Genomic DNA, 26,068 nt, shown 5'->3' on the forward strand with positions numbered 1-26,068 from the left:
ACCCTAAAGTTAAAAAATTAGTTTTCTGTGGAATATATTCATATTTAGGAAGCAGTTTAGACTATATTAGAATATGTATTTGTAGCCCATTTGTCTTTTCTCTCTTTTCTGTTTCAACCAAAAATTTTAATGCTTTGGATGTCTTGTTTTCTTAAAAAAGTAGAAGGGCATTTGATAGAAGATTTTTGGTAGTTAATGAGTGGAAGATAGCCCTGATTACATTTTATGGTATTTAAACTTTGTTCTCTTGGACTATGGCCTGTAATTATTCTTTATAACTAGTTTTGTTATTCTGTTTTTTGGTGAGGGAGGGTACCAGTGATTGAACTCAGGGACAGTTGACCACTGAGCCACATCCCCAACCCAATTTTGTATTTTATTTAGAGACAGGATCTCACTGAGTTGTGTAGCGCCTTGCTTGACCTTAAGATTCAGGGTATTTGGGAAAATTCAGATTAAGCCAAATGAATAAGATTTAATTTAAAAACTGACTACAGATTTGCCAGTAATTTGCTATTTAATGTATTCTGGTATTAATTTGCTAATTTCACCCTGCATGTTATGAACCCAGAATACTTCATTTGTTGCTAGACAAGAGTTAATGATAGTTTATCTGGTTTATTCATAAGTGTTTGTTTACAATCAGAATTAATGTTTTATTTCTCTCTCTTTTTGGGGGGGGTATGGAGGAAATCAGCGATTGAAACCAGGGCCACTTAACCACTGAGATATGTCACCAACTCTTTTTATTTTTTATTTTGAGATGGTCTCACCAAGTTGCCACAGCCTCACTAAATTGCTGAGGCTGACTTTGAACTCCCAATTCTCCTGTCTCAGCCTGCTGAGTCTCTGGGATTATAGGTGTGTGCCACTGCATCACCTGGCTTAATATTCTTTTTAAAACATGGGAATAAATGTGCTTTTTAAATTCTAAACACTTCCAGTGTGCGTTTGCCACATAGATGAGTAGTTCACAATCTATCTGAGTATTCATATCTGACAGCTATAAGGTTATGATTTGTGGAAAATTTATAGTGGCTTGTGGCTACAGTTTTTAGTTGAGAGAATGGAAGAAATCCCCTGCATGAATCTGAAATGCCCAAATCTCTTTATCTCTGTAGGCCCCAATTTTTGTGATCTTATCTTGGCATACAGTGTCATGGACTTACTTTTTATCTGTTGAAAATTTTCTCTTAATATTAGAACTGTGATATCCTTTTGGCCTAGTTTACAAATGGCAACTAAATGGATATCACAAATTTTAGTTGGTTTTCAAAGATTGTGTTGTAGAGTTTATTCTCTTAAAGTACTTTTTGTAAAAGAAACCATGATTCTTATTTGAAATTTTCATATTAAGGAAGACAGCCTCTTAGATACTAATGCTTAGCTTAGACGTGAAAAGTACAGGCCTAAAGAATAATCCCTACTTCATCATTTTCATGCCTTTCGAAAATAGGTTTGGATGCTGAGAAGCTATCAGGTACCTTAATGGGTACCAGAGAAATATTCTGAGACTCTCAAGTTACAGTCTGAATTAGTGGGTGATTTACTGTAAAGTTAACTAACTTATAATTAAAGCTATTAATTTGTTTTGCATTCAGTTGATTATGAAGTTTTTTTCTAATCCTTTCCCTATATATTTTTTTTAAGAGTGCTATTTACCCAATGTAGAGCATTTATTACTTACAGAATTATAAATTAGACTTTGCTTCTGGGCAAACTAGTCTTTGTCCCAGTAAGCAGTACATGGATCAAATCTGTAGTACCAAGAGAGCATTTGGTAAAATAAAGATAAAAAATGTGCAAAACTATTTAGAAACCTCTCTGACTGTCTTTAGAAATCAATAAGACAAATACTGAAAAATGTGTCAAATTTTTTAAGACTCATAGTATTATATCAACAAAAACTATGGCAGAGGAATAAATGTAATTTGCTTAACTTTGGTGTGATGGCCTGGTAGACAACAGAAAAGCTTTTTAGATAATTTTTGGATACTATTGGAAATTCAGTAAGGCAAACATTTGCTTTGTAAAAAATTAAAACAAATAGGGTGTCATCTGACCCTGTTGTGATACACTCTTCAGTAGAGTATAGATGCAGCAATTTCCTTATCCCAGCAAGATATTTAAAGAAATGCTCCATTTATAAATAAAAATTAGTCTCAATTGCTATATGCAAATTAAGTATATAATTATTGATTTTTAAATTGACATTACAGTGATGTATTTTTTAGTTTTTCTTCTCAGGTAGGTATTACTGCTTTGGGAGGAAATTTTAAATTTTTTCAAAAAGTAATTTGACTTAATTCTTTTTGATATCTCGTTTTCCATAACATCACCTCCATATACATGGTTTTACTGGAATCTCAGAATTTTAGAAATGAGGCAGAAGAAACCTTATTATAGAAACTTAGAGAGGCACTTGATGAACTTCACTCAGTGTCTTAAAATTGATGTGATAAAAAATTAAAATATAAAGTTTTATGTTTAGAAGTCTAAATAGACATTTCTTTCTTTTATGTTTGTTGTATATGAATATTTAAGCTTTTGAGTTACTCTGGCAAGAACATTAGAAATATTGCTTTAGGCATTTATTACAGTACTTTGATATCACTTGGTAATATATGTTAGTAGAGTATGTTAACACTGATAATGTCATATGAAACCTGTCATTGGGATAACAAGGAAAAGTAAAATGCGAAAAAAAAAAAAAAGTGACTAATTTTCAGCTTTTATTTCATTTTATGGCTGCCCTCTGGTGGATATGTGAAATCAAGAAATAGCGTGCATGAAAAGTCTGAAGGCGAGAAATATACATTAGTAATTGATATGTTAGTTTAGTATATGAGAGTTTATGTTACAATTTCGGGTTTAGTTTATAAGATTTGTTTGTAAGTCTTGGCTTAAATTTTATAGGGGACAAATGTGGGATTAAAATTATAAAAATATGTCTGGGGTGTAGTTTAGTAGGTAGAGCATTTGCTTAGCATGTGCAAAACGCTTGGTTGGATCCCTAACACTACCTCCCCTCTCCTCCCAAAAAACAAAACAAAAACAGAAACAAACCCTTATGTGGCAGTGTGGAGGTGTGTGCCTGTAGTCCCAGCTACTCAGGAGGCTGAGGCAGAAAGGTCTCTTGAGCCCAGGAGTTTGGGGCCAGGCTGGGCTCCCTAACCCCCTTTAAAAAAAAAAATTAAAATGATTTCTTAGAGGCAAATTTATTTATGCTTTTTCTCACATACTTTGTTGTTATTCCCAAGGGTCTTATTGAAGTATCGCAAAGTTTAAAAATAGAAAATGAAGAGTTTAAGAAGAGATACAGTGATGCCACATCTAAAGCTCTGCAACTTGAGGAAGATATTGTGTCAGTGACACATAAAGCAATTGAAAAAGAAACTGAATTGGACAGGTATTTCTGATGATTTAAAAAACTTCAGTGTTTTAATAAAATATTTGGTTTATATTCATGTTGTATTATCTTAACTCAGTTTAAAGGACAAACTTAGGAAGGTACAACATGAAAGAGAACAACTTGAATGTCAGCTGAAGACAGAAAAGGATGAAAAGGAACTTTATAAGGTATTTTATTTTCATTTCTATTATTTGTTGATTTGTAACAAATTACCCCAATGGACTATGGGTCAGCTGTGTTGGAAGCAACATAGCTGAGTAGTTCTGGCAGTCAGGATATTGGCAGATGTTGAAGTCAGGTAGGCTTGCTGGACACTGAGCATCTGCTTTTCATGATGGCTCACTCACATAACTTTTGGCAAGAGGCCCTTAAGTTCTAAGTTACCTCTCCAGAGGTTGCTTGAATGTCCTTAAAACAACATAGTCAACTTCCCTTAGTTGAGTAATCCAAGAGGGAGGAAGCAAGGACGAAGTCACTATCATAATGTGTATTTCTCCTAAAAGTTAGTGTTTAAGGAATTACTTGCTGGTATTTTAGATTCTTAGCAGTTACTGTGTAATAAGGCAGAGTTTTAATGGTAGTCAGATACTTATTTATCAGAATTTGTATAATCAAGTATTTTCATCTTTTAAGAACTTCCATACTTTAGGGAGAGAATTAATTTCAGTGATGATCATATTTTACGGTTTGGCTTTTGAAATAATCTTTAGAGATTGTTTTACAGAAATATCTTCACTGTTTAAGAATCATCACTTTATGAAGTTTTTTTCTTTTTTAGGCATTCTTGTGATGTAGTATAGTTAACTTAATTATCAATATTATGGGTGTAAAGCAAGACTTTCACTAATAAGCATTTCTTAAAGGAAATTTCAAATGAGGAATTTTAAGAACATTCTAAATTGTTAGCTTCATGTGAAGTCACTTTTATGAGCTGATGATCTATGAAAAATAAAGGAGTTTTAATGGTGGTAATGCAAAAGTGTTGTCTGCTGACTTCAGAGAACCAGGAGTCACATATGATCCTATAAACAGAAATTACTCCTTTAAATTCAAAAACATTTAAAGAGTGAAATGCAAGAAATAATTCATTTCTTTCTGGTACATTTAACCAAGATACCCTTACTTGTGAGCAGTAGGTGTCTATACTCTGTATAGTTCCAGTTATTGAAATTGATTTGTGTATCCTGAGAAAATCAACAACAAAGTTCATGGAAAAATTAGCATAGTTGCATCAAGAAGTGAATATGGTTTTAGATACATGGGAAGTAAATGACATAGTACTTTTTACAGTTGGACATTGAATTGCTTCAAATGTTGTTTTTGAAAATACCCTTTCTAATTTCCAGAATTTGGTCATGTCTTCATATCTGAATATAACTGCAACATAGTATTTTCCCCAAAGAATAACTAATTCATTTACATTAGAAAAAAAATGCTAAAATCATTAAATCAAAGGAAAAATCTTTAGAGATAATGTAGTTAGACTTTAGAATTAATCTGTATGGAAAATAACTTTGGAAAAACATGTTTTGCTCTTAATATATTTTTATATTCTTAAGTGGTCATTTGGCAGAATGTGGGTCTCCTGATTCCTGGTCCCTTCCCTTAGTTATTTTCGAATTAGAGATAAATAATGGTATTTTAAACTTTGACTAACTTCGGTTATGTAACTGAACAGAATATTCTTGACATTTTGAAACACTGTTAAAGGTGCATTTGAAGAATACAGAAATAGAAAATACCAAGCTTGTGTCAGAGGTTCAGACTTTAAAGAATTTAGATGGAAACAAAGAAAGCATGATTACTCATTTCAAAGAAGAGATTGGCAGACTGCAGTTGTGTTTGGCTGAAAAGGAAAATCTGCAAAGAGCTTTCCTGCTTACAACCTCAAATAAAGTAAGTACTTCTGCAACATGTATTTGAACTTTGTAAAACATATCTCTGTTAAATATGTGCAATAGGACTGTTTTATTATTTTTAAAATTTTTAATTCTCACCAACTGTTTCTTTTTAAAAAGTTTAAAATTGTAGAGAAGTTGGAAGAACAAAGCAGTGAATAGCTGTGTACCTTAAAATACTTTGCCAACTTTTGTTTTATTTAGAAAAAGCACCCTATTTAGGTTGCAAGTTATAGGCACTATTGTTCTTAGGAATAAGTACATTCTTCTGGATAACTGTGACACCATTATCACCCTATAGATTTGATACAATAATATTCAAATTGTTCCACATATAATTTTCTATAACCTTAAAATGTTTTGATCCATGAGTAGCCAGAGATTACACATTAATTTGTTGGTTTTAGTCTGATTTAATCTGAAACATTGTCTCAACACTTTTTTATGATTTCAGTAAAACAGCATTCCTATACTGTTTTAATTTAGAATAGTGTCCCTATGCTTTTTATGTCTCTTTTTCTTACCCACCCCCACCACCATTTTGCAGTGCAGGGGATTGAATGCAGGACCTTACCCATACTAGGCAAGTGCTCTATTATTGAACTACACCCCTAACCCAGCACATATCTTTGAAGAAATCAGGCTACTTTGAAAGAACGTTACATAATCTCAACTTGCCTATTATTTCCTCAGGACTAGATTTCAAATCAAACATTTTTTGGCAGGGAAGAACATTTATGATGTTTTATATATCTTACTGCTTTCATATTAAGAGTCATATAAATGTTATTATGTCCTCTTCTTGATGTTGGGTTTGGTAAATTATTTAAAGTTATGTCTGTTTGACATAATTGAGGTGCTTTCTCTTCTCTTCCTTCTCCTCTTCGTGATTAAGTAATCATGGGATAATACTTCATGATTATGTGAACATCTTGTTCTCTAATAGCCTTTTACCCAATGGTTTTATTATTCCTTTGATGAGCCTCACCTCAACTTTGAGATTGATGGTTATGAGATGGTGATTTTAAAGATTCTGTCATTTCCTTTTACATTTATTAGTAGCTACTATTTTATGAAGTTACTGTTACCCTTCTCCCTTTGTTTATGCCACTGTGAAAAAATATTTTACGATATCATCTTTACTCTTTTTCATTTCACACTTGTCCCAGATTTAGTTGGCGAACCTTTTCAAGTGCTTTTGTGTCTTTTTTAATTTTTTAAATTTTGAGATGGGTTCTTGATAAGTTGTTCAGGCTGGCCTTGAACTTGAGATCCTTCTGCCTCAGTTGCCCGAGTAGCTAGGATTACTTTCGCATGCTACTGCATCTTGCTTTTGTGTCCTTTTAATATGCCCTTATAAGCTTTGTATATATATTTTTTAAAATTGTGCACCTGTATTTTCCAGCTTCAGGTTATGCCTTATATCCATTGTTATCATTTTAGGGAAGTATGGCTTTTTGTATTTCCAGTAGATACTTTAAATCATTACTGATATATCTAACCCAAAAACGGTACCTTAGGATTTTTTTTTTTTCTAATTTTGTTTTTGTAGTTGTAGATGGACAGCATGACTTTATTTTGTCTCATTTAGCACGTGGTGCTAAGAATTGAACCCAGTACCTCACACATGCTAGACATGCGCTCTGACTGAGCTACAGCCCTAGGATTCTTCTTTACATTCCTCCATTTCATATTTATATATATTTTCTCCTAGTGTGAGAATTTCTTGTTTCTAATACATTATTATTTTTCATGTGTTTACATACCATAACTTTCAGAATTTCTATATCATTGCCGCTTGCAACAGTAAGTCTACTAAATAAAATTAAGGTTTTTTTCCAAGCTCTTTTTTTCTTTGCTTTTATTTCACTGGGGATGTTCATAATGCCATGTTCAAAAGTTACTTGATGTAATTTTTAAAATACTTTCATGTTATAAATTTGTAATACAGTTCAAACTTTTTTGTTAGTACTAAGATTTATTTTTTCTTTTTTTGAATATATAAAATAGTTGCATTATTTAAAAGTCAAAGATGATATAAAAATTTACCCAGACATTTTAAACTCTTTTGTATTGTTTTTACTTCTTACCTACACCCACAGGTAAACATGTTCATTGGTTTGTAAGTTAATCCTTCTTAAGTTTCTTTTTGGAAAATTAAGCTTATATATGCATAGCACACATACATTTTTTTCTCCTCTGCTTTCTTAAAAAAAAAAAGACATAACTATACATGCTTATTTGTACCTTGTTTCTTTCCACTGAACAATAAATTCATTCTTTAAAAAAATTTTTTTTAGATGTTGATAGACTTTTTTTTTTTTTACTCATTTATTTATGAATCAAACCCAGTGCCTCACACATGGTAGGCAAGCGCCCTACCACTGAGCCACAACCCCAGCCCCATTATTTTCCATTATTCATTCTTTATCAGAGATCTTCCTAATTATTTTTCAGTTGCTGCATAATACTCCATGTATAGATTTATCTTGATTTACTTACAATGTTTTATTGATATTAGGTTGGTTTAAGTATTTTATTATGAAATATTCACATATTTAAAATGTTAGAGGTAATGACATTTAAAGTCAGTAATTAAGCCCCAGTTGCTTTTTTAACCAAGCATATTGCAAATGCAAATAATAAGGGTATTTGATTATATGGTGTTTAATAAGATACTAAAATATCTCAGCATCTTTTTCATATTTAATACTTCTATAAAGAAAATCTTAATTTTGGAGGAAAATGACTTCTGGTTGCTAAAACTTTTTAGATTATAAAAGCTAAGTGAGGTTATGGTTATAAAATTTTTTTAAATAGCACAGGAAGGTACAAAGTAAAAGTAAGATTCATCCTTTCCTAAAACTTACCATTTAAAAAATATTTATAGAATATGTAGCTATCTTGCAATATGAGTACACATGTAGATCTTTCTATTCATTATAACAGCTGCATCATATTCCTCCTCTCATTTAACGGTTGTATAGTATGTAATTGTTATGAGTTGTTTACCATCTTTAGCTTTTATGAAACACTGAAAAAAGCATCTTATATAGCTAGCTAGGCAGATGTCTGAATCTGTAAAATAAATTCTTCCAAGAAGTTGCTGGAAGACTGATACTTAAAATTTGATAAGCTATTTTTTTTAAAGTTGCCTTTCAGTGTACTGTATTTTTTATCCCTAACAACAGTGTATGAATGAGATACTACTGTTTGTAATTTCTACATTGACTTCCACTATGTGGAGATGTAGTATGTGTTATGGGGCACAATTTAAGAACAGACCAATCATCACTGAGAAGTCCAAATTGAGAGTCTTTATTAGCTGGCCGGCTGACTGTCTCATAGTGCCCAAAATGTCTATTGGAAGAACAACCCTGACCATAGGGTTGTAGGGGTTTTTATACCATCAGTCAGTACATCAATCACAAGTGTCTGTTGCTCTGATTTAAAACTACAAACTAACATCTATGAGATGTTAAACTATGAGAAATAGCCCATCTCGTAGAGAGCCTGCCTCTCATGCCGGAGATCCGGGTTCGAGTCCCCAGCACTCTGAGATTGTGGAAATAACAAACTAACATCATGAGATCTAAAATCATAAGCAGAAGGGAAAGTGGGTCAAAATGACCTTAATTGGGTACAAGTTAAAGAATGGCTACTAACATCAAGACAATTGCTGTTGACATGGTACATTGTCTAAGAAAAATAGGAATCAAAAAGAGAACAATTTTACATTATTTGAGAATTGCCATTTTGTGTTGCCAAACATGCTATGCTAAGCAACTGTAGGTGGTACAGAGGTGGGATATTCCCACAGGAGAAACATTTCATACATAACATGGAATCTCAGGGTAAAATGGAGTCTGTTTAGTCATTGCCCATATAGCCAAGCCTACAAAATTTCCATGGAGTCAAATAATGTCAACCCATCACACTGTTATAGTTTATTTGTAACAGATTTTCACCTTGTTGGGCATTTTAGGTTCTTACTAAATTTTTTATTATTTTTATATTGTATTGAATTCCTATAAAGCTAAGCCTATGTCCATAGAGTTTTTTTTAATATCTTTATTTTATTTATTTATTTTTATGTGGTGCTGAGGGTTGAACCCAGTGTCTCACACATGATAGGCAAACGCTCTACCACAAAGTTACAACCCCAGCCCTGTCCATAGTCCTTTATAATTTTTTTTTTAAGAAGATTTGAAGACAAAATTGCTAGCTTAAACCATGAGAACTTTTAAGACTTTGATGAATGTTGTAAAAGTCCGCTGAGACTTTATTATACCAATTCCAGTTTATTTAAGCCTACTTGTGAATGTGCTCCGTTTCCTAAACCCATCCAAATATTGGGTGGCTTTTCTCTTCAATTTCTGTCAGTTTGGAAGAAGGTGAATGTTATAGGTTTTAACTTTGTTGACAAGTTGAATTTTTATGCCTAATAGCCATTTCTTTTTAAATTTTTCCCATGTTTGTCTTTCATCATTTTGTTGTTGTTCTTTTTTGGTGTTTTCCCTCTTTTTATTGATTTGAAAAGTCGCTTATATCAGAGTAAGTAGAATATGCTTCCTGAATATAATTTTCCTGTAGTTCTTTCTTCCTTTCTTGTTATGTAGAAGTTGATAATATTTGTATAGTTAGAAGTTTTCATGTTACTCCTACAAAGGTTTTGTCCTTCCTAATGTTATATAAATAATCATTTACATGTCTTTCTGAGGCTTAACAGTTTAAAAATTAAGACTGGATTGCATTTTTTCTGATTTTACATTATTTTCAGCATAGAGATTAAAAATAGGAAAGTTGAATACATTTATTGTGCTTGTAATGTCTAATTAGTATTAAAGGAAACAATTTTTTAAATTAGATCTTTATAGTTATACATAGTAGTTGGGTTCATCCTGACAAACTCGGACATAGGTGGAAGTCGATATCAGTTCAGGATTGCCCCCTTTTCTTCTTGTCCCCCCCACTTCTCCTTCCTCTATTCTACTAGTCTTCTTTTCACTCATCTATTAATTTGTGTTTGGTTCTTTATGTAATCTTACCCTTCCCTCCCTCCCCCTTTGCTTTATTTTACTCCAGCTTCCACACATGAGAGAAAACATTCAACCTTTGAGTTTCTGAGTTTGGCTAATTTCACTTAGCATGGTATTCTCCATTTCCATCCATACTGACAAATGCCATAATTTCATTCTTTTTAAATGGCTGAGTAGAACTCCATTGTGTATGTGTGTGTGTCAGTTTTTTAATCCTTAACAGGCATCTGGGTTGATTCCATAATTTGGCTGTTGTGAATTGCGTTATAAACACTGATATGGCTGTGTCACTGTAGTGTGCTGATTTTAGATCTTGGGAAAATACCCAGGAATGGGATAGCTGGGTCATATATAGTGGTTCTAGCCCTAGTTTTTTGAGAAATCTTAAAGCTGCTTTCCAGAGTGGTTGTATTAGTCTATAGACTCACCAACAGTGTACAAGTGTTCTAAAGGAAACAATTTAATTATGAAAAGTTTAACTTTTTTTAACAGTACTGTAAGGTTGGTTAGGAGGTAGTACTTTTCATTTTTCCAATGTCCCACTTTTACTGTTTGCATAAAAATATTTTGACTTTTTCAAACTAAATTCTAAATCCATTCTGTGTTTTTATAATGATTCAGAACAGTAGGCCAGGCACCATTGTGCACACCTGTAATCTCAAGTGACTCCAGAGGCCAACCAAGTCAGGACAATTGCAAGTTCAAGGCCAACCTCAGAAACTTAGTGAGACCCTGTCTCAAGATACAAATAAAAGAACTAGGGATATAGCTCAGTGGCAAAGCATCCCTGGGTTCAATCCATAGTACCAAAATAAATACTAATACAGAATGGTAGTTTAATATATTGAATATATTAATATTTAAGTTAGAAAGAAGGAAAGGTCTTAACTATAATTTTTGATATTAGACAGTTTTAAATTATTTTTATTGTAATCACAGAAAATGTGGGTCAGTAGTTCAAGCTGGAAAGATTTGGGGGACATTTGAGTCATGGGAGTTTTCATTTGAGTCTTCAGTTTAGCCAGAACTTTAAGCACTGAATATGCCACCTGACTGGCATCCACACTTCAGTTTCTTTATGTATAAAATAGCAGCGGTCATACCCCCTATGTGGTAGGAAATCTAAAATAATGTCACATTTTAAATTTTTTATAGACTTATACTTCATCCAAGTCATGAGTAGAAAAGCAATATTTAATTTAAAACTTTGGATCTGTTTAAGAATGTATAAAGCTGCTTTTGCTCCTTTTTTACTTGAATGGTTTAATCATAACGATAATTCTCTGCTTTTCTTCAGGAAGATTCATTCTTTTTAAAGGAGCAGCTTCGCAAAGCAGAGGAACAGGTTCAGGCAACTCGACAAGAAGTTGTCTTTCTGGCTAAAGAACTTAGTGATGCAGTAAATGTGCGAGATAAAACAATGGCAGATCTACATACTGCACGTTTGGAAAATGAGAAAGTGAAGAAGCAGTTAGCTGATGCACTGGCAGAACTTAAATTAAATGCTGTGAAAAAAGATCAGGTGAAGCAAGTTAATTTTGAATTAATAACAGTAAGCTCATGGAAAGAGTCAGTTACATTAAAATGAGTCAGATCAGATTACTGACCAGAGAATTTTAAATTTCCATTCATTCTGTTTTGTTATTGTAACTTGTTGGGTTGAAATTAATGTGAACTTCAAGAAAAACTTCTGTAAGTACAATTCCTTATGGTTAGTAAAAGCTGTTATATTATTAAATATTTTTGGTGACAGGTATATATTGCTTTGTTTGGAATTTGTTTACTAGTTACATGAAATAGTACATGATTACTTAAGAGAGTATTAATTATTCCTCAGTATTATTTGTCTGTAGTTTTAAAATGAACCTTAGTCTAAGAATATAAATCTAGATTTAAGAGAGTTATTGAGGCACTATAGCCCAAACCCCAAAACAAATTCAGAAAGAAGTAAAAATGAAGTTGGAATTTGCTATTACATAATGAAGTATCAGATTTTTATCTTAATGGCAGTATTTGTTTCTTAGGACAAGACTGATACTTTGGAACATGAACTGAGAAGAGAAGTTGAAGATCTGAAACTTCGTCTTCAGATGGCTGCAGATCATTATAAAGAAAAATTTAAGGAATGTCAAAGGCTCCAAAAACAAATAAATAAACTTTCAGACCAATCAGTAAGTATCATTGAATTCATACATAGTAAAATTCCTTTATCACTATTTTTGTTTGCTAATAAAATTTATAATACTCTGAATATCAACCTTTTGGAACCATTTTCTCTCTTCTTAATTTCAAGTTATTGCCCTAATATTTCTGATGGTAATTATATTAGGAGGTCTAGAATTCTTATTTACTGGAAAACCAACAAAGGAAGCAAGGGCATCAAGAAGAAAGAACAGAATCTCTCCTGAGTCCTCTTTTTAGTCCTTTTTCCTCTAAGTTCTTGATGAATATCTTTGTCACTTAAAAATTGATGCATATTATTGTATCTCTTTAATGACAAAGGTATCTATATTCATGGGGTTCATCATTAGTCCACCCCTAGGTTCTTAATGTCATTGCTTATACTTAGTTGTCTGAGTGAGTTCCTCCATCCTACTTATATTCACCAGATCAGAAAGATGTGTAAAAAAATGTTGGTTAATGCTTTTTTATTTTATTTGAGTAGGTAGGCAGATTTGTAATAAAGCAAAGATTATTTCTTTGGAGGTGTACATTAATGTGGGTCTTTAAATTGTACTTAAATATAAGGCTTGATATGTGAGAGAATCTTAGAAGTGTAGAAGAAATGTATTCAGAGTTTGGAATTGAAAGTGGTACCACAGTTGACTTATACTATATGATACAGATGATATTTCTTACCTTTGAAATCTGAAAGCAGAAGAAGGAGCAAGGAAGGCACGTGGTAAAATAGAAAGGCTTTTGTGAAAAAAAAAAAAATTACAGTTTTAAGTATAATATGTAGAGATAAATTTAAGTATCCCATGTATAAATGTTGGTTGGTAACCTTTTGAACACATTTTGACTTCATAGTAGAAAACTTGTGAGAATTCTGTGAATGATTACTTCTGGTAAATTCACAAGGAAAAGCAAAGTAATGTATTTTTCTTTTTTAAAATTTAGATTGTAAATTATGTGTAATTTTAGTCTTTGTTGGCTTTTAAAACAAGGACAGCTTTGTGGATGTACATGACTTCTTTTTTTTATTATTTGTATTTTAAGAAAAATATTTGACCAATTCAATGACTGATTTAATAATTTATTAACATTTTCAATAGGCCAGTAATGTGTTCACAAAGAAAATTGGGAATCAGCAGAAAGTGAATGATGCTTCAATAAACACAGACCCAGCCACTTCTGTCTCTGCTGTAGATGTAAAGCTAGCACTACCTTCTGCAGGTAAAAAAATCTTTTAGATTTTTTTGTGTAGAGTGTCCTGCCTTAAAAAGTATTTATATGGCCAGGCATGGTAGTATTAGAGCATTTTTACTTAATAGTGCATGATAATGAAGAATTGGAAGAATGACTTCACAATGTGTTCTTCAGAGTATATCTCTCTTATCCTGTATACTCAGTTATGTAAGGAGAACAATTTTTTTGTGCCATTTTGGATTTTAGCAAATTATTAGAAAGAAAAGAATGATGCTTTCACTATTGAAAGTGAACTTGGTTCTGACATTTAAAAATTCTCACTCTCATTTAGAGTTTATATATCTTTATTTAGGATATAAATAAATGTTTCTGTCCTTCAGTATTCCATTTTTACACTTTACAATTGACTGATTAAGTTTTTTTGAACAGGAAAATAATATAAGGGCAAAATACATTTTAACAATCTTATTTTCTTCCTTGTTACAGCAGAGACAGATTTTGATGTGCTAACAAAAGGTAAAGTCTGTGAAATGACCAAAGAAATTGCTGACAAAACAGAAAAGTATAATAAATGTATACAACTCTTGCAGGTAAGTTAACTTTTTGAGTGAAAGATAGATTTATCAAATGTAAATGGCTTAGCTAACCTTTATTGTTTTATTGAGTTATATCCTGGGATTTCTTTTCTGGCCCCATACACTGATACTTAGTTTTACTTTTGTCTTTGGGATGATGGAGGAAGTTGTTTTGTATACATGTTCATATAGACCATTGTGTAAAATCGTTATCCAGAAATTGGTATTTTCTGTTCATATGTAGTAAAATGTCCTTGTTTGAATAATGAGCCAGTAATTAATTGAGGTTAGAAATCTCTCCCTGACTTATTGTAATAATATATGGAAAATACTTGAATTTTATAATAAGGGGAAGTACTCTTTTAAAATATACTATAATAATAGAAAAAATTTTTTCACACATCTCAAGTGACCCAGTGGGCACAGTTGAAAAAGGAAATATTAACCAAATGAGTTGTTTTGATTATTTTAAATAGCATCATTCAGATTTTGCAGTTTTTGCAAACTTCTTGCTAGTATTCATTACCTGGAGTATTTGAAGGATAAGGGAAAATACTCCTCATCTTATATCTGATTTAGAGTACAGAGCAAGGTGTTTTATGTTTGTATATGTGATTTTTGTTTGCTTAATTTGTGTGTGCGTGTTTCTGAGTTCCTTCCCTGAGATAGGGAAAGAACTTGTGTAGAGCTACAAACTGAAATGCACAGATTAGCTCAGTCTTACTATATTAATTTAAGATACTATGTTACTTAAAAATATTATTAAAATCTTTATCCAACTTTTAAACTGGACTTTTTTTTTTTTTTTTTTTTTTTTGTGGTGTTGGAAATCAAATCCAGGGCCTCACTTGTGTTAGGCAAGCATTCTACCACTGAGCTACACCCACAGCAGACTCCTTCTATAAAAGAGCTGATTAGCAATACTAATAACATTGTAGTATAATGCATTACTCACCTGTTTATAGTGATTCTGGTGCAACAAAATCTACGGTGCAAGTCATATAAAGGATAATACATACAGTTACATACTGTGCATAATACTTGATAATAAATGACTGTTATTGATTGATGTATTTGTTTTACTTTATACTATTATTTTAGAGTATACCTTCTCATAAAAACAAAACAAAACAAAAAAAACTTTAAAACAGTGTGCCATGTTAACCAGCGACAACTTTACATATCCTGTGTTTACCGCTCTTCATTGCGTCATACTCTCTTATACTTCATTTAGTCTCATTTTGTTTTGTTTAATGTGGCCTCTAAGTATACAAAATTTCACTGCTAATATTGTCAGTAAGAGGCCATGTTGAGTGATTGACTTAGAAAAGTTAAAAGTAAGGGCTGGGGATATAACTCCATTGGTAGAGTGCTTGCCTCTTGAGTGCAAGACCCTGAGCTCAATCCCCAGCACTGCAAAATAAACAAACAAACAAAACCCCAGAAAAGTAAAAGTAAGTAAAGATTGTGAAGGTCAAAAGTCGGTGATCAGCATTGATTACCAATCAGGTGTGTTCCATTCCACTATAGCTTTGATCTTGAAGAATAAGAAGAGGGGCTGGAGAGATAGCTCAATTGGTAGAATGCTTGCCTTGCAAGCACAAGGCCCTGGGTTTGATCCATAGTACCCCCCCACCCCCCCCCCCAAAAAAAAAAAGAACAAGAAGAGAAGAGAAAGACATAACTGTTAAAGGATCTGCTTTATTGAAGGCAATAAGTCAAAATTCAAGAAATTAGAAATTTCTAGTGACTTGGATTGAAGACCAAATACAGAAGCATATTCCATTTAGCACCATGGTGATGACAACCAAAGCAAAAGGTTTATGTGTGATGTTGAAAGAAAAGGCTATAAGCAGCTTATAAAGTTGAATTTGCTGCTAGCTCATTATTCATTATATAATGTGAACGTGGTGAGTTTGCAAAGTGCACCAAGTGCTGATGTATAGACAGCTGAAGAATTTTAGGAAATTTAAGACAAACTGATTGTGGAGGAAAATTACCTGCCAGAGCAAATCTTCAATATGAATGAAACCTATTTTCACAACCACAAAGTCACCTTCTGAGGCATTTCTCAGAACATATGCCCATCCTTAAGCAACGTGTGATTATAGTTGTTTATAAGGAACTAAATACAATTCACTAATGATGAAACAATTCTGAGCGAATATTTGAAAATTTTTATTATATACCAATGTGTATAATAAAAAGATATTATGTTTCTTCAAGCAAGACTGTCAAGGAGCATTTTTTAACAATTTTTTGAGGTACACTTGAAATCCAATGAAGTGCACATATGTGAAGTGTACCATGTGATCAGTTTTGACTTACAGTCCTGAAATTATCACCACATTGTCATGATAATGAACATTTCCATCACTTCCTGTGTTTTTTTTTTTTTTTTTTTTTTTTTTTGCCTGTTTGCAGCTTGACTCTTTTGTCCTCATCTTCAGGAAAACATTGGCCTATTTTCTACCACTATTGATCAGCCTACCTTTTTTGTATGACTTTATATTTTGTATGTTCTCTCTTCTTGTGCTCTTTCAGCACAAATTACTTTGAGAACTATCCATAGTATTGCTTATATTGTTATTCATTCCATTTCGTTGCTGAGGTGGTATCGCATTGTATGTATGTATCATAATTTGTTTACCTATTCACAAGTGGGTGGGCATGTGGGTTTTTTTTTTTATTGTAAAATTGTTCTAAGTATTTGTAGATAAGCTTTGTTGTAATCATAACAGTTTTTTGCTTCTTGTGGGTAAATATCCATCAGTGAAATGCCTAGGTGATAAGGTAAGGTGAACTATTGGTTAACTCTTATGAGAAATTACCAGATTGTTTTGCATAGTACTGTTGTACCATTTTACACAGCCAGACTATTGAACTTAATGATAATATCATTGTGGTTCTAATTTGCATTTCCATGATGACTTCATACTGAGCTTCCTTTCTTAAACTTGTCAGCTGTGTACCCTCCCAACCCCGCTTTGGTGATTGTTCAGATCCTTTTTTTGGTGGGGGTCTGCTGGGGATTGAACTCAGGGATACTTAACCACTGAGCCACATCCCCAGCCCTATTTTGTATTTTATTTAGAGACAGGGTCTCAGTGCGTTGCTTAACTTAGCACCTTGCTTTTGCTGAGGCTGGTTTTGAACTTTTGATCCTCGTGACTCAGCCTCCTGAGCCACTGGGATTACAGGCATGCACCTCAGTACCCAACCAGGTCTTTTTTTCTATTTTAAAAATTGGGTTGTTCATCTTGTGTTGTAATTGTTCTTTATTCTAAATATAATTTCTTTTTCTGACCTATATTTGTGGTGCATATTTTCTCCCTGTCTGTGCCTTGCCTTTTCATTTCCTTAATGGTGTTTTTAGAAAAGCAAAATTAAAAAAAAAAAAAAAAGCAAAATTTTAATTTTGAGTTTATTAATTGTTTCTTTATATTTTTTCTTTTTATATTTAAGAACACTTGTTTAAATCAAAGTGAAAAAAGATTTTCTCCCATGTTATCTTCCAGAAGATTTTTGTTTTGTTTTTGTGATGCAGGCTATTGAACTCACAACTCCAAGCATGCTGAGCAAGTGCTGTACCACTGAATTACATTTTCAGCCCATCTAGAAGTTTTATAGTCAGGTTTTGTGTTTAGGTCTATGAACCATTTGAATTAATTTTTGTGTGTGATATGAGGTACGGAATGTATGACAGAGTTAATTTAGCATTGTTTTTTCAAAGATATTTCTTTCTCCACTGAATTACTCAAAGGTATACTTTTAAACTTCACCTTGAACAAAAACATTCAAAATGAAATGATCATATTTTGCCTTTTTGTCATGATTTGTAACTCCTTCCATAAGACTTTTGGGTTATAAGAAAAAATAGTCACATGAATGCATAATTTTCCTCTTTCCTTTTGTAAAAGTCATACATACTTATTGTGACATGTTATATCACTACAGATAAAAAGAATAGAGATGGTAAAAAGTAACCCCATGATCCCGATCCCCAGATATGAGCTGTTAATAATTTAATTTATATATTTTTCTATAGAATAGTGATAGATATCATATATAATTGTTTAAAACAACTTATAAGAATGGATTATACTGTACTGTTTTTTGCAACATACAAGTCAATGTAATTCAACATTTTTGTCTACTTGAACATCTACCTCCTTTTAAATAGATTTATACTCTCCCATTGTGTGGATATAAAATGATTAATCTGTTGATAGACATTTAGTTTTTTAATTTTTATTCTATTGGAGCAGGGTTATGAAAAATATTTAGTACACATCTAAAGTTTGTGTATATGTTTCCTTTATATAGATTTAAAATCTTTTGGTAATTACACTAATTTTATTTAGGATGAAAAAACCAAATGCAGTAAATATGCTGATGAACTTGCAAAAATGGAGCTGAAATGGAAAGAACAAATGAAAATTGTTGAAAATGTAAAACTTGAACTAGCTGAAGTAGAGGACAGTTATAAAGTAAGTGCAGAACTTGAGTACAAACCTAAAGCATAGAACTTATTGTACCAGCTGATGCTTTTGAAAACGTATTTTCTGTAATTTTTATCAACCTACTATACATTTTTAATATGGATAATTGGGATAGCATTTTCTTCTATAAATGAAAACTGTATTTAATTACCCTGGAAATAGATTATTCACTATGAACCAAGAAAGTGAATATTCATATGAACTGGTATTATGGCTTTAATTCTGTGGATTCAGATAGCTATTAAAATTTAATTTTGTTTATTTTTAAAGATTAAAAGCAATCATTTCATTATTCTGCTGGGTTTTTTTTTTTTTTTTTTTGGGCAGGGGATGAGGTAGTGGGAATTGAACCCATGGGTACTTTACCACATCCCCAGCCCTTTTTATATTTTTTATTTTGAGAGAAGGTCTCACTAAGTTACATAGGGCCTGGCTGAGTTGCCAAGGCTGACTGAATTTGTGATCCTCCTGCCTCAGCCTCCTGAGCCACTGGGATTATAGGTGTGTGCCACCACACTTGGCTTTCCTTCTTTCTTTTTTTTAAACAAACATAAATGTGTATGTTAAATTATTTGGGGGCCTTGATGGATATTATTAATAATATATCATCAGTAATTCTTAAACATTTTTGCTAGAATTTTAAAATTTATCCTTTAGTTGTTTTATTGTGATCCTGAACAAAGTTCTGCAAAGTAAGTGATATAATCCTAATTAATGAAAATTATTTTTTGCTAATGTAACATTTGCAGAAAAATCCAAATGATAAATAATATCTGTAAGAAGGCTAGTGAAGAAAATTATTGGGTTGTCTAGCTAATAAGTAGTAAAATATTAGCTTTCTCAGGAATAAAGTACAATGGTTTATTTTAAAATGTATATGTATGGGGTTGGGGATGTGACTCAGTGGCTTTCCTGACAGTTCTAAGTGATAAAGTTTTGCTGGATCATAGCTACTTGTATATGTATCTAACTTTAAAATTAGAATTATTTAAAGTTTCCTTTGTCAGAGCTAGCGTGAGCTAGAATTTTACTGGTGATCTTCCTGTTCTTAAAATGAATCATTATTGCTTCTGAGATGTCTGTGGATATTGTCTTCAATGACTAGCAACTTGTTATTATTTATAAAGTGTGAATACTGAATATATTTAATTTTTTTACATATTGATGAGAAAAAAATGAAATATTTATTGAAATCTATTAAATATTTATTGAAATCTATTTAATGCCCTTGCTTTTTAACACAGACTTGCACTGAGCAGTTAAGGTAAAATGTGATAAAAACTTCACATGAATAATACGTTTAAAGTACCCGAGGGTTGTTTCCAATCAAATATTCAGTAGGAAGACATTATGAAGAAACTAGACCTTTGAAAGACCAAACTGAAAGGAAGGATAAGGAGGCCAAAAAAAAAGGCTAGGAAAAGGAGGAAGAATTGTCCTAACCAGATGGTAAAAGCATTATACAGGTTTGGAGGTCAGATGAAGATAGCAGAGCTGGGGGACTAAAGCGTTTGGACTGTTACTGGTTGAAAACTGTTGAGTAATAAAGCTTTTAATATCTATGATAGAGTAGAGTAGACTTGAATGAAAGTTTGAAGCCAGATTTTGGAAGGTCTAAAATGGAATTTGGGTGCTCGATGCTCTTCAGAACTTTTTAGGCTAAAAGGGACCCAACTAGAAGTAGATCCTTCTGAGAATAATTTGGTAGCACTGAAGAGAATTTATATGTAGGAACAGTTTGAAGGTGAGGAAATCAGGTAGAAATATTCTTCAAATGGATTGATAAAGGCCACCTTCTTTGAATAGCTTCTCATCTCATGCCATTGAATAGGACATGAGTCTAGAAAAGAACATATTGAAATACATCTTTAGGGAAGAATTATTGAAAAATAGGTTTATTTGTTTTTGTATCTGTTAATACTTATCCTGTAATAGGTGATCAGTGGGTGGTGGTTGAAGGAATGAATGACAGTAAAAGCTTTGGGGAATGGAGGAAGAGGAGGAGGAAGAAGTATTTTAACAATCAGTGTTCTCTGATTTTATGGTCTCTTGTTAACAAATGTAGGAAAGTAGGCTTGGGATATTTTGTCCTTACAATGAGGGAAGGACAGCAATGTGAACATATCTAACCAAAAGGCAGATTTGGAACTTAGGAAATAGAGAAAGTGGTACACGAGTTAGTATCTGTGGTTATTTTCAAGGCATGGAAGAAAGTGAGTTTTCAGAGAGATGCCAAAGAAACTTTGGAGAATACTCATGTATAATTGAGAAGAAAAAGTAGACACAAAGGACGTGGAGGATGATAGTATTGATTCAGTTTTACATAAACCAAAGGGACAGTTTTAAGAATAAGAGGAACTGATTGATAATTTAGAGAAGCCAAAGACTAAGCACTGAAGAAAATACATGAATTTGATAGTAGAAACTATTTTCATAGAATCATATGATCTCAAATTGTAAGGAGGAAATAATGAAAAATTAATTCATTTCTTTATTCAGCTTCAGTTGGCCGAGAAAGACAAAGAAATAAATGGTCTGACTTCACATTTGGAAAATCTCTCCAGAGAGAAGGTATTGAGCATTGTGCTTTTAAAAAACAAAACAATTTTCATGTATTTGCTTTGGAATATGAGAAAAATGCTAAAGTGTTAAAAACTATTAGTTCAGTCTTTGTTATATGTTTTGTATTTAACAATAAATAAATTTTATAATGTTCAAATTTAGGAATATGTTGAAATTTAAAAAAAAATTTTGTGTTCTTGTCTGGTTTTCTTTTGTAATAGGAAATGCTTATGAAGTTGTAAAATTAAGAACAGTGTAACCTGACATTTAAATAGAGCTATACAGTTGTAATGTAAAGATGGTGTAGTATCGTATTTCTCAAAGTTTGTTCTGTGGTACTTTAGGTGTGTACCCATCTCCTTTCAGGGGTCTGCAAAGATAAAATTTTTCGTAACAATACTATAGCATTACTTGGATTCCCCTCCCCCCATGGTGTAACATTTATACTGTTTGGTATAAAAGCAATGGTGGAAAAATTGCTTGTGTATTATTATTAAGTTGGTAGCACCAAACCATGGTAGTAGTTGTTATATTCATCTTAACCATGTGCTCATAATAAAAAGAGGAAGATGAACTAGTGGAATGTGGATCTATAGAATGTAGCAAGTGAGCATTAAGAATTAGTGATTGGATAAATGAAAATAGCTCTCTTTTTAAAAACATAATAATTTGTGATTTTACTAAGGCTCAAATTACATGTGCTATTTTGTTGATAGGTGATTACTTCATTGAACTGTGCTAGTTTTGAGTCACTGGAGTGGAATAAGTGGACTCCTGATTTGACCTCACAACTTTTTTGCATAAAAAACATTCTTACATTTGTTTACAGCAGAAGAAACTATGGCTTAGAAAAAAGGGACTTGACCCACTCACATGACACCCAAGTCCATTTATATATGTATACTCTTCTTACTTACACTGACTTATTGTCTACTAGGACCTTTTTTGTTCCCTCACTACTTTACTCCACTACCTCACTACTTTACTCTAATGTCATTTTTTCCCTTGACCATTCTGTGTACAGTTGTGTTCTGATTTGGTCATAATGTTTTTTTTTTTTTTTTTTAACGTTGTCGATTTTGATTTGCTAATAAGTTGGGGATTTTTCCATCAATACTTAGAAGGGATGAGGTAATTTTTTTTTCCTTGATGTTCTTGTTTGGTTTTCATAGCAGAATAATACTTGCTTTGTTAAATAGTTGGGAAATGTTTCTTATACTCTGAAAGAATTAATAAAAAAAAGAAAAAAAAATCAATTGCTTCCCTAGGGAATTAAATCAAATGTTTATAATTCTATATTAAGACTTTCAAATACTGTTAATAACGGAGAAGTAAGAGATTAATAAATTAGTTCAATTACAAGGGACATTTTAGCACAGGTAAATTTGAAAATTCATTTGAGTTTTATCTTGCTTTCTGATTTTATTAACTGTGGAAGGGTCATTTACGAAAAGTTGATAGCCTTTCCAACTGCATATCTGAAACATAATATGGAAATAAATTTTATTATTGTATTTTAGCTAAATGTTTAATGCTACCCTTACAAAATATTTGATTGCTTTTCTTATTTTTGTTTTTGTTAATTTTAGGAACTTAAAAGGAATTTAGAAAATCAAACAGAAAGGAAAACAGAAGGCCAGAGTCCCCAACAGGTCTCACAGTGTCTCAACACATGCTCAGAGCAAAATGGGCACGTTCATGTGCTGCCAAACGCACAACCAGTTCTGCAATATGGTAATCCATATGCAACACAAGAAACAAGAGGTTATTATTTTTGGCTTGGGGTTAACTGAATATGGAGATTTTTTTTCCTTATATTTTCGTGACATTAGAGACCCGCTTGGCACAATCAACTCTAATGGAAACATTTGTGTAATTGGAAGTTTGAATGTTTAACACTGTTAAGGGCATCATCTAGACGTGATGTACCATGTTCATTATATATAGCTCAATTCTAAAATCACTTGGGTTAAAAATAAAAACATCTATTTTTGATGCACCAGTATGGTTTTTTACATTGTTTATCAAATGTATACATGGAGATGCTAATTGTAGTAAATAGTTTCACCCTGCCCTCCTGAAAAATGTATTTTTTTCTCTTCCAAAATTTTTATTTACAGATGGAGCAGATGGTGCTTTTTATCCAGATGAAATTCAAAGGCCGCCTGTAAGGGTCCCCTCTTGGGAAGACAATGTTGTCTGTAGCCAGCCTTCTCGAAACCTTAGTCGGCCTGATGGTTTAGAAGACCCAGAGGACAGCAAAGTAAGTTGAATTTCTATTGCCTGAATCTGTCCCTTTTATTTTTTTGTCTCATGTAGACTGTAAAAGGTATGTGCATGTGTGGAAAGAATATATACTTGGGTTTGCATGGTTTCTGGAAAAATCTTGCTTGTATTGAAATTTGAAAAACAAACAGATATGCTTCAGATTTTAGGATTTATACACTGAAGTAAAAGATTAAATTCAGAGAATAATCTCAGATGATTATAGTTATTCAGATAGTTGAATTTTTTTTTTTTTTTTGCTACAGGGATTGAACCCAGGGGAGCTTAACTATTGAACTATGATCCCAGCCCTATTTAAAATACTTTATTTAGAAACAGGTTCTCACTGAGTTGCTTAGGGTGTTGCTCAATTGTTGAGGCTGGTTTGAACTCCTGTCCTCCTTCCTCAGCCTCCTGAGCCACTGGGATTATAGGCGTGCGTTACTATACTTGGCCAGATGGTTGAATCTTAATTATCGCTGAGTAACTCACTGCATTCTGTGTATTATAGATGTCCTAGACTGGAAGAAGTGAAGTTATTATGATTCATACAGAAGCATAATATTGCACTTTTTATATTTATATCCTACTGGAAATTTTTAAGGTGCACGCTTTATTAATTTTAGCCAGAAAAAAAAAGAGTTTAGGTATCATGTAGTTTTCTTTTTCAGAGAAATAACTTTTTAGACATCTTTATTTATGTAGCATTTCTTATTTTATGACAGCAAAATAATACTGATGATAATGGAATCAGTTGTGTGGCATATCATTTTTTAAAAACGTATTTAAGAAATTATTTTTACCTTTTAAGAAATAGCTTTATTTTCTCAGAGCTGCTCTACTTTGGAAAGTACGTTCTTTTCTTCATAGAAGTTCTTTTTCAATTTCCTGTGTATTAAGATCAGTTTAAAAGAAATGCTTTTTATGCTCTTTGCAAGTACAGTGGTATCATGACCTGTTTCTCATTTAATCTAGTTTGCTACATTTAATTGCTATTAACCTTTGCAGAAACTGATCAGTGTTCAGACAGGCATGATTTTAGCCTTGGTGCTCAACACCCATAATGGAGAAAAATGTATTTCTCTCTCCTGCCTTTTGGCCTCCTGTGTCCATTACTGGGAATAATTAGGAAAACTGTCAGAACTTTTGTAGCCTATTTAAGGTCTAGAGTATCATCTTACTGCTTTTTCACATCTTTAATTCACATTTTGCATATTTAATCTGATCATCTTTGGCACAGATGTTACATGTGACAAGCCCTTCTCTTCCGTAGTCATCTGCTTCAGTTTAATTAGCAGAATGTTCTTTCTGATCTGTGTGCTTTGCCCTCCTGCAAACTCATGAGAAGCAGTGTTAGAGGCTTGTGCTCATTTGCTGACATGCTTAGATTTGGTAATGGAATAGAAGGACTTAATATGCACACCCAGAGTAATTGTATTTGGCAATCAGATTTTTTACATTTGAGCAATTTTTATGTACATTCAAAACTTTTAAAAATTCTTGTTATTACACAACAAAAATCACTTGCAAATGAAGTGTTTTGGTAAGAATATGGAAAGCAAATTTGAATTGACCCGTTCCTTCTGTTTCTTTCCCCTGGGAGTGAATAATAGCCACAGGCCCCAGTGAGCACCTTTGAGTTAGTGTCAAGGTGGCCTACTTCAGGGCCTGTACCGGCTGTCTTTCTTCCCTTCTGCGCCAGAAACTATAGTCAACTCTCAGCTTAAAAGCTTTTATGACTCCCATTTAACTAATAATTGCAATAACTGTAGCATCATAATTATTATGGTGGTGGCAGTAAACGTTTCTATACTGTTTGTCAGCTAATGCTAAACTGTTATAGTAGCACATTTGTTATTCCTAATGGTCCTAAGAGATGGAAGCTATCACTATCTCTCTCTCTCTCTCTCTCTCTCTCTCTCTCTCTCTTTTTTTTTTTTTTTTTTTTCTTTTGCGGTGCTGAGGATTGAACACAGGGCCTCGTGCTTGCAAGGCAAGAACTCTACCAACTGAGCTACATCCCCAACCCCTCACTATCACTTTTTTAAAAAGTAGAGAAAAACAGAGAAGATTAAATAGGTCCAAATCACACAACTGGTGAAGGGAGGAGGCAGAATTTGAGCCTCCTCAATTTGGCTGTAGAAGATCTGGTTTTATAAGTATCAAATAAGATTGTACCAGGCATTCCCATACTTTTTCAATTCAGTGCAGCCTTAGGATCTCAGTAATTTTATTTTTTCTATTAGCACCCTCTGGGCCAAATGAAACACCTAACAAGTATTTATCTCCTAACAAATTTAGTATTCATTTGGAAAAGTAGTATACCTAAATTTGAAAGGAAAAATAAAAAAGTTATTTATTCTTAAATAACCATGGTTACTAATGGTATGTTTGTAACTGTTGGCTATTGTACAGCTTCTGAAACCTTGAAATCACATGGGATAGA

The 26,068-nt window shown here is 32.6% G+C and overlaps 1 protein-coding gene across 3 annotated transcripts in view; it reads left to right on the forward strand.

Moving 5' to 3' along the window:
- TAX1BP1 (Tax1 binding protein 1) overlaps positions 1–26,068 on the forward strand; it is a 76,483-nt gene that overhangs the window by 42,087 nt on the left and 8,328 nt on the right. For 2 of the 3 annotated variants that reach the window (XM_079152555.1, XM_079152556.1), the window contains exons 6-16: positions 3,261–3,409; positions 3,489–3,579; positions 5,123–5,308; positions 11,647–11,871; positions 12,374–12,520; positions 13,625–13,745; positions 14,205–14,308; positions 18,658–18,783; positions 21,295–21,366; positions 22,947–23,121; positions 23,478–23,620. In XM_079152555.1, the coding sequence (XP_079008681.1) occupies positions 3,261–3,409; positions 3,489–3,579; positions 5,123–5,308; positions 11,647–11,871; positions 12,374–12,520; positions 13,625–13,745; positions 14,205–14,308; positions 18,658–18,783; positions 21,295–21,366; positions 22,947–23,121; positions 23,478–23,620 (1,539 nt within the window). The remainder of the gene's footprint in view (positions 1–3,260; positions 3,410–3,488; positions 3,580–5,122; positions 5,309–11,646; positions 11,872–12,373; positions 12,521–13,624; positions 13,746–14,204; positions 14,309–18,657; positions 18,784–21,294; positions 21,367–22,946; positions 23,122–23,477; positions 23,621–26,068) is intronic. The other variant, XM_079152557.1, reaches the window with a different exon arrangement.

The sequence above is a fragment of the Sciurus vulgaris genome (assembly GCF_902686455.1).
Source record: "Sciurus vulgaris genome assembly, chromosome: 8".
Classification (NCBI taxonomy): Eukaryota; Metazoa; Chordata; class Mammalia; order Rodentia; family Sciuridae; genus Sciurus; species Sciurus vulgaris.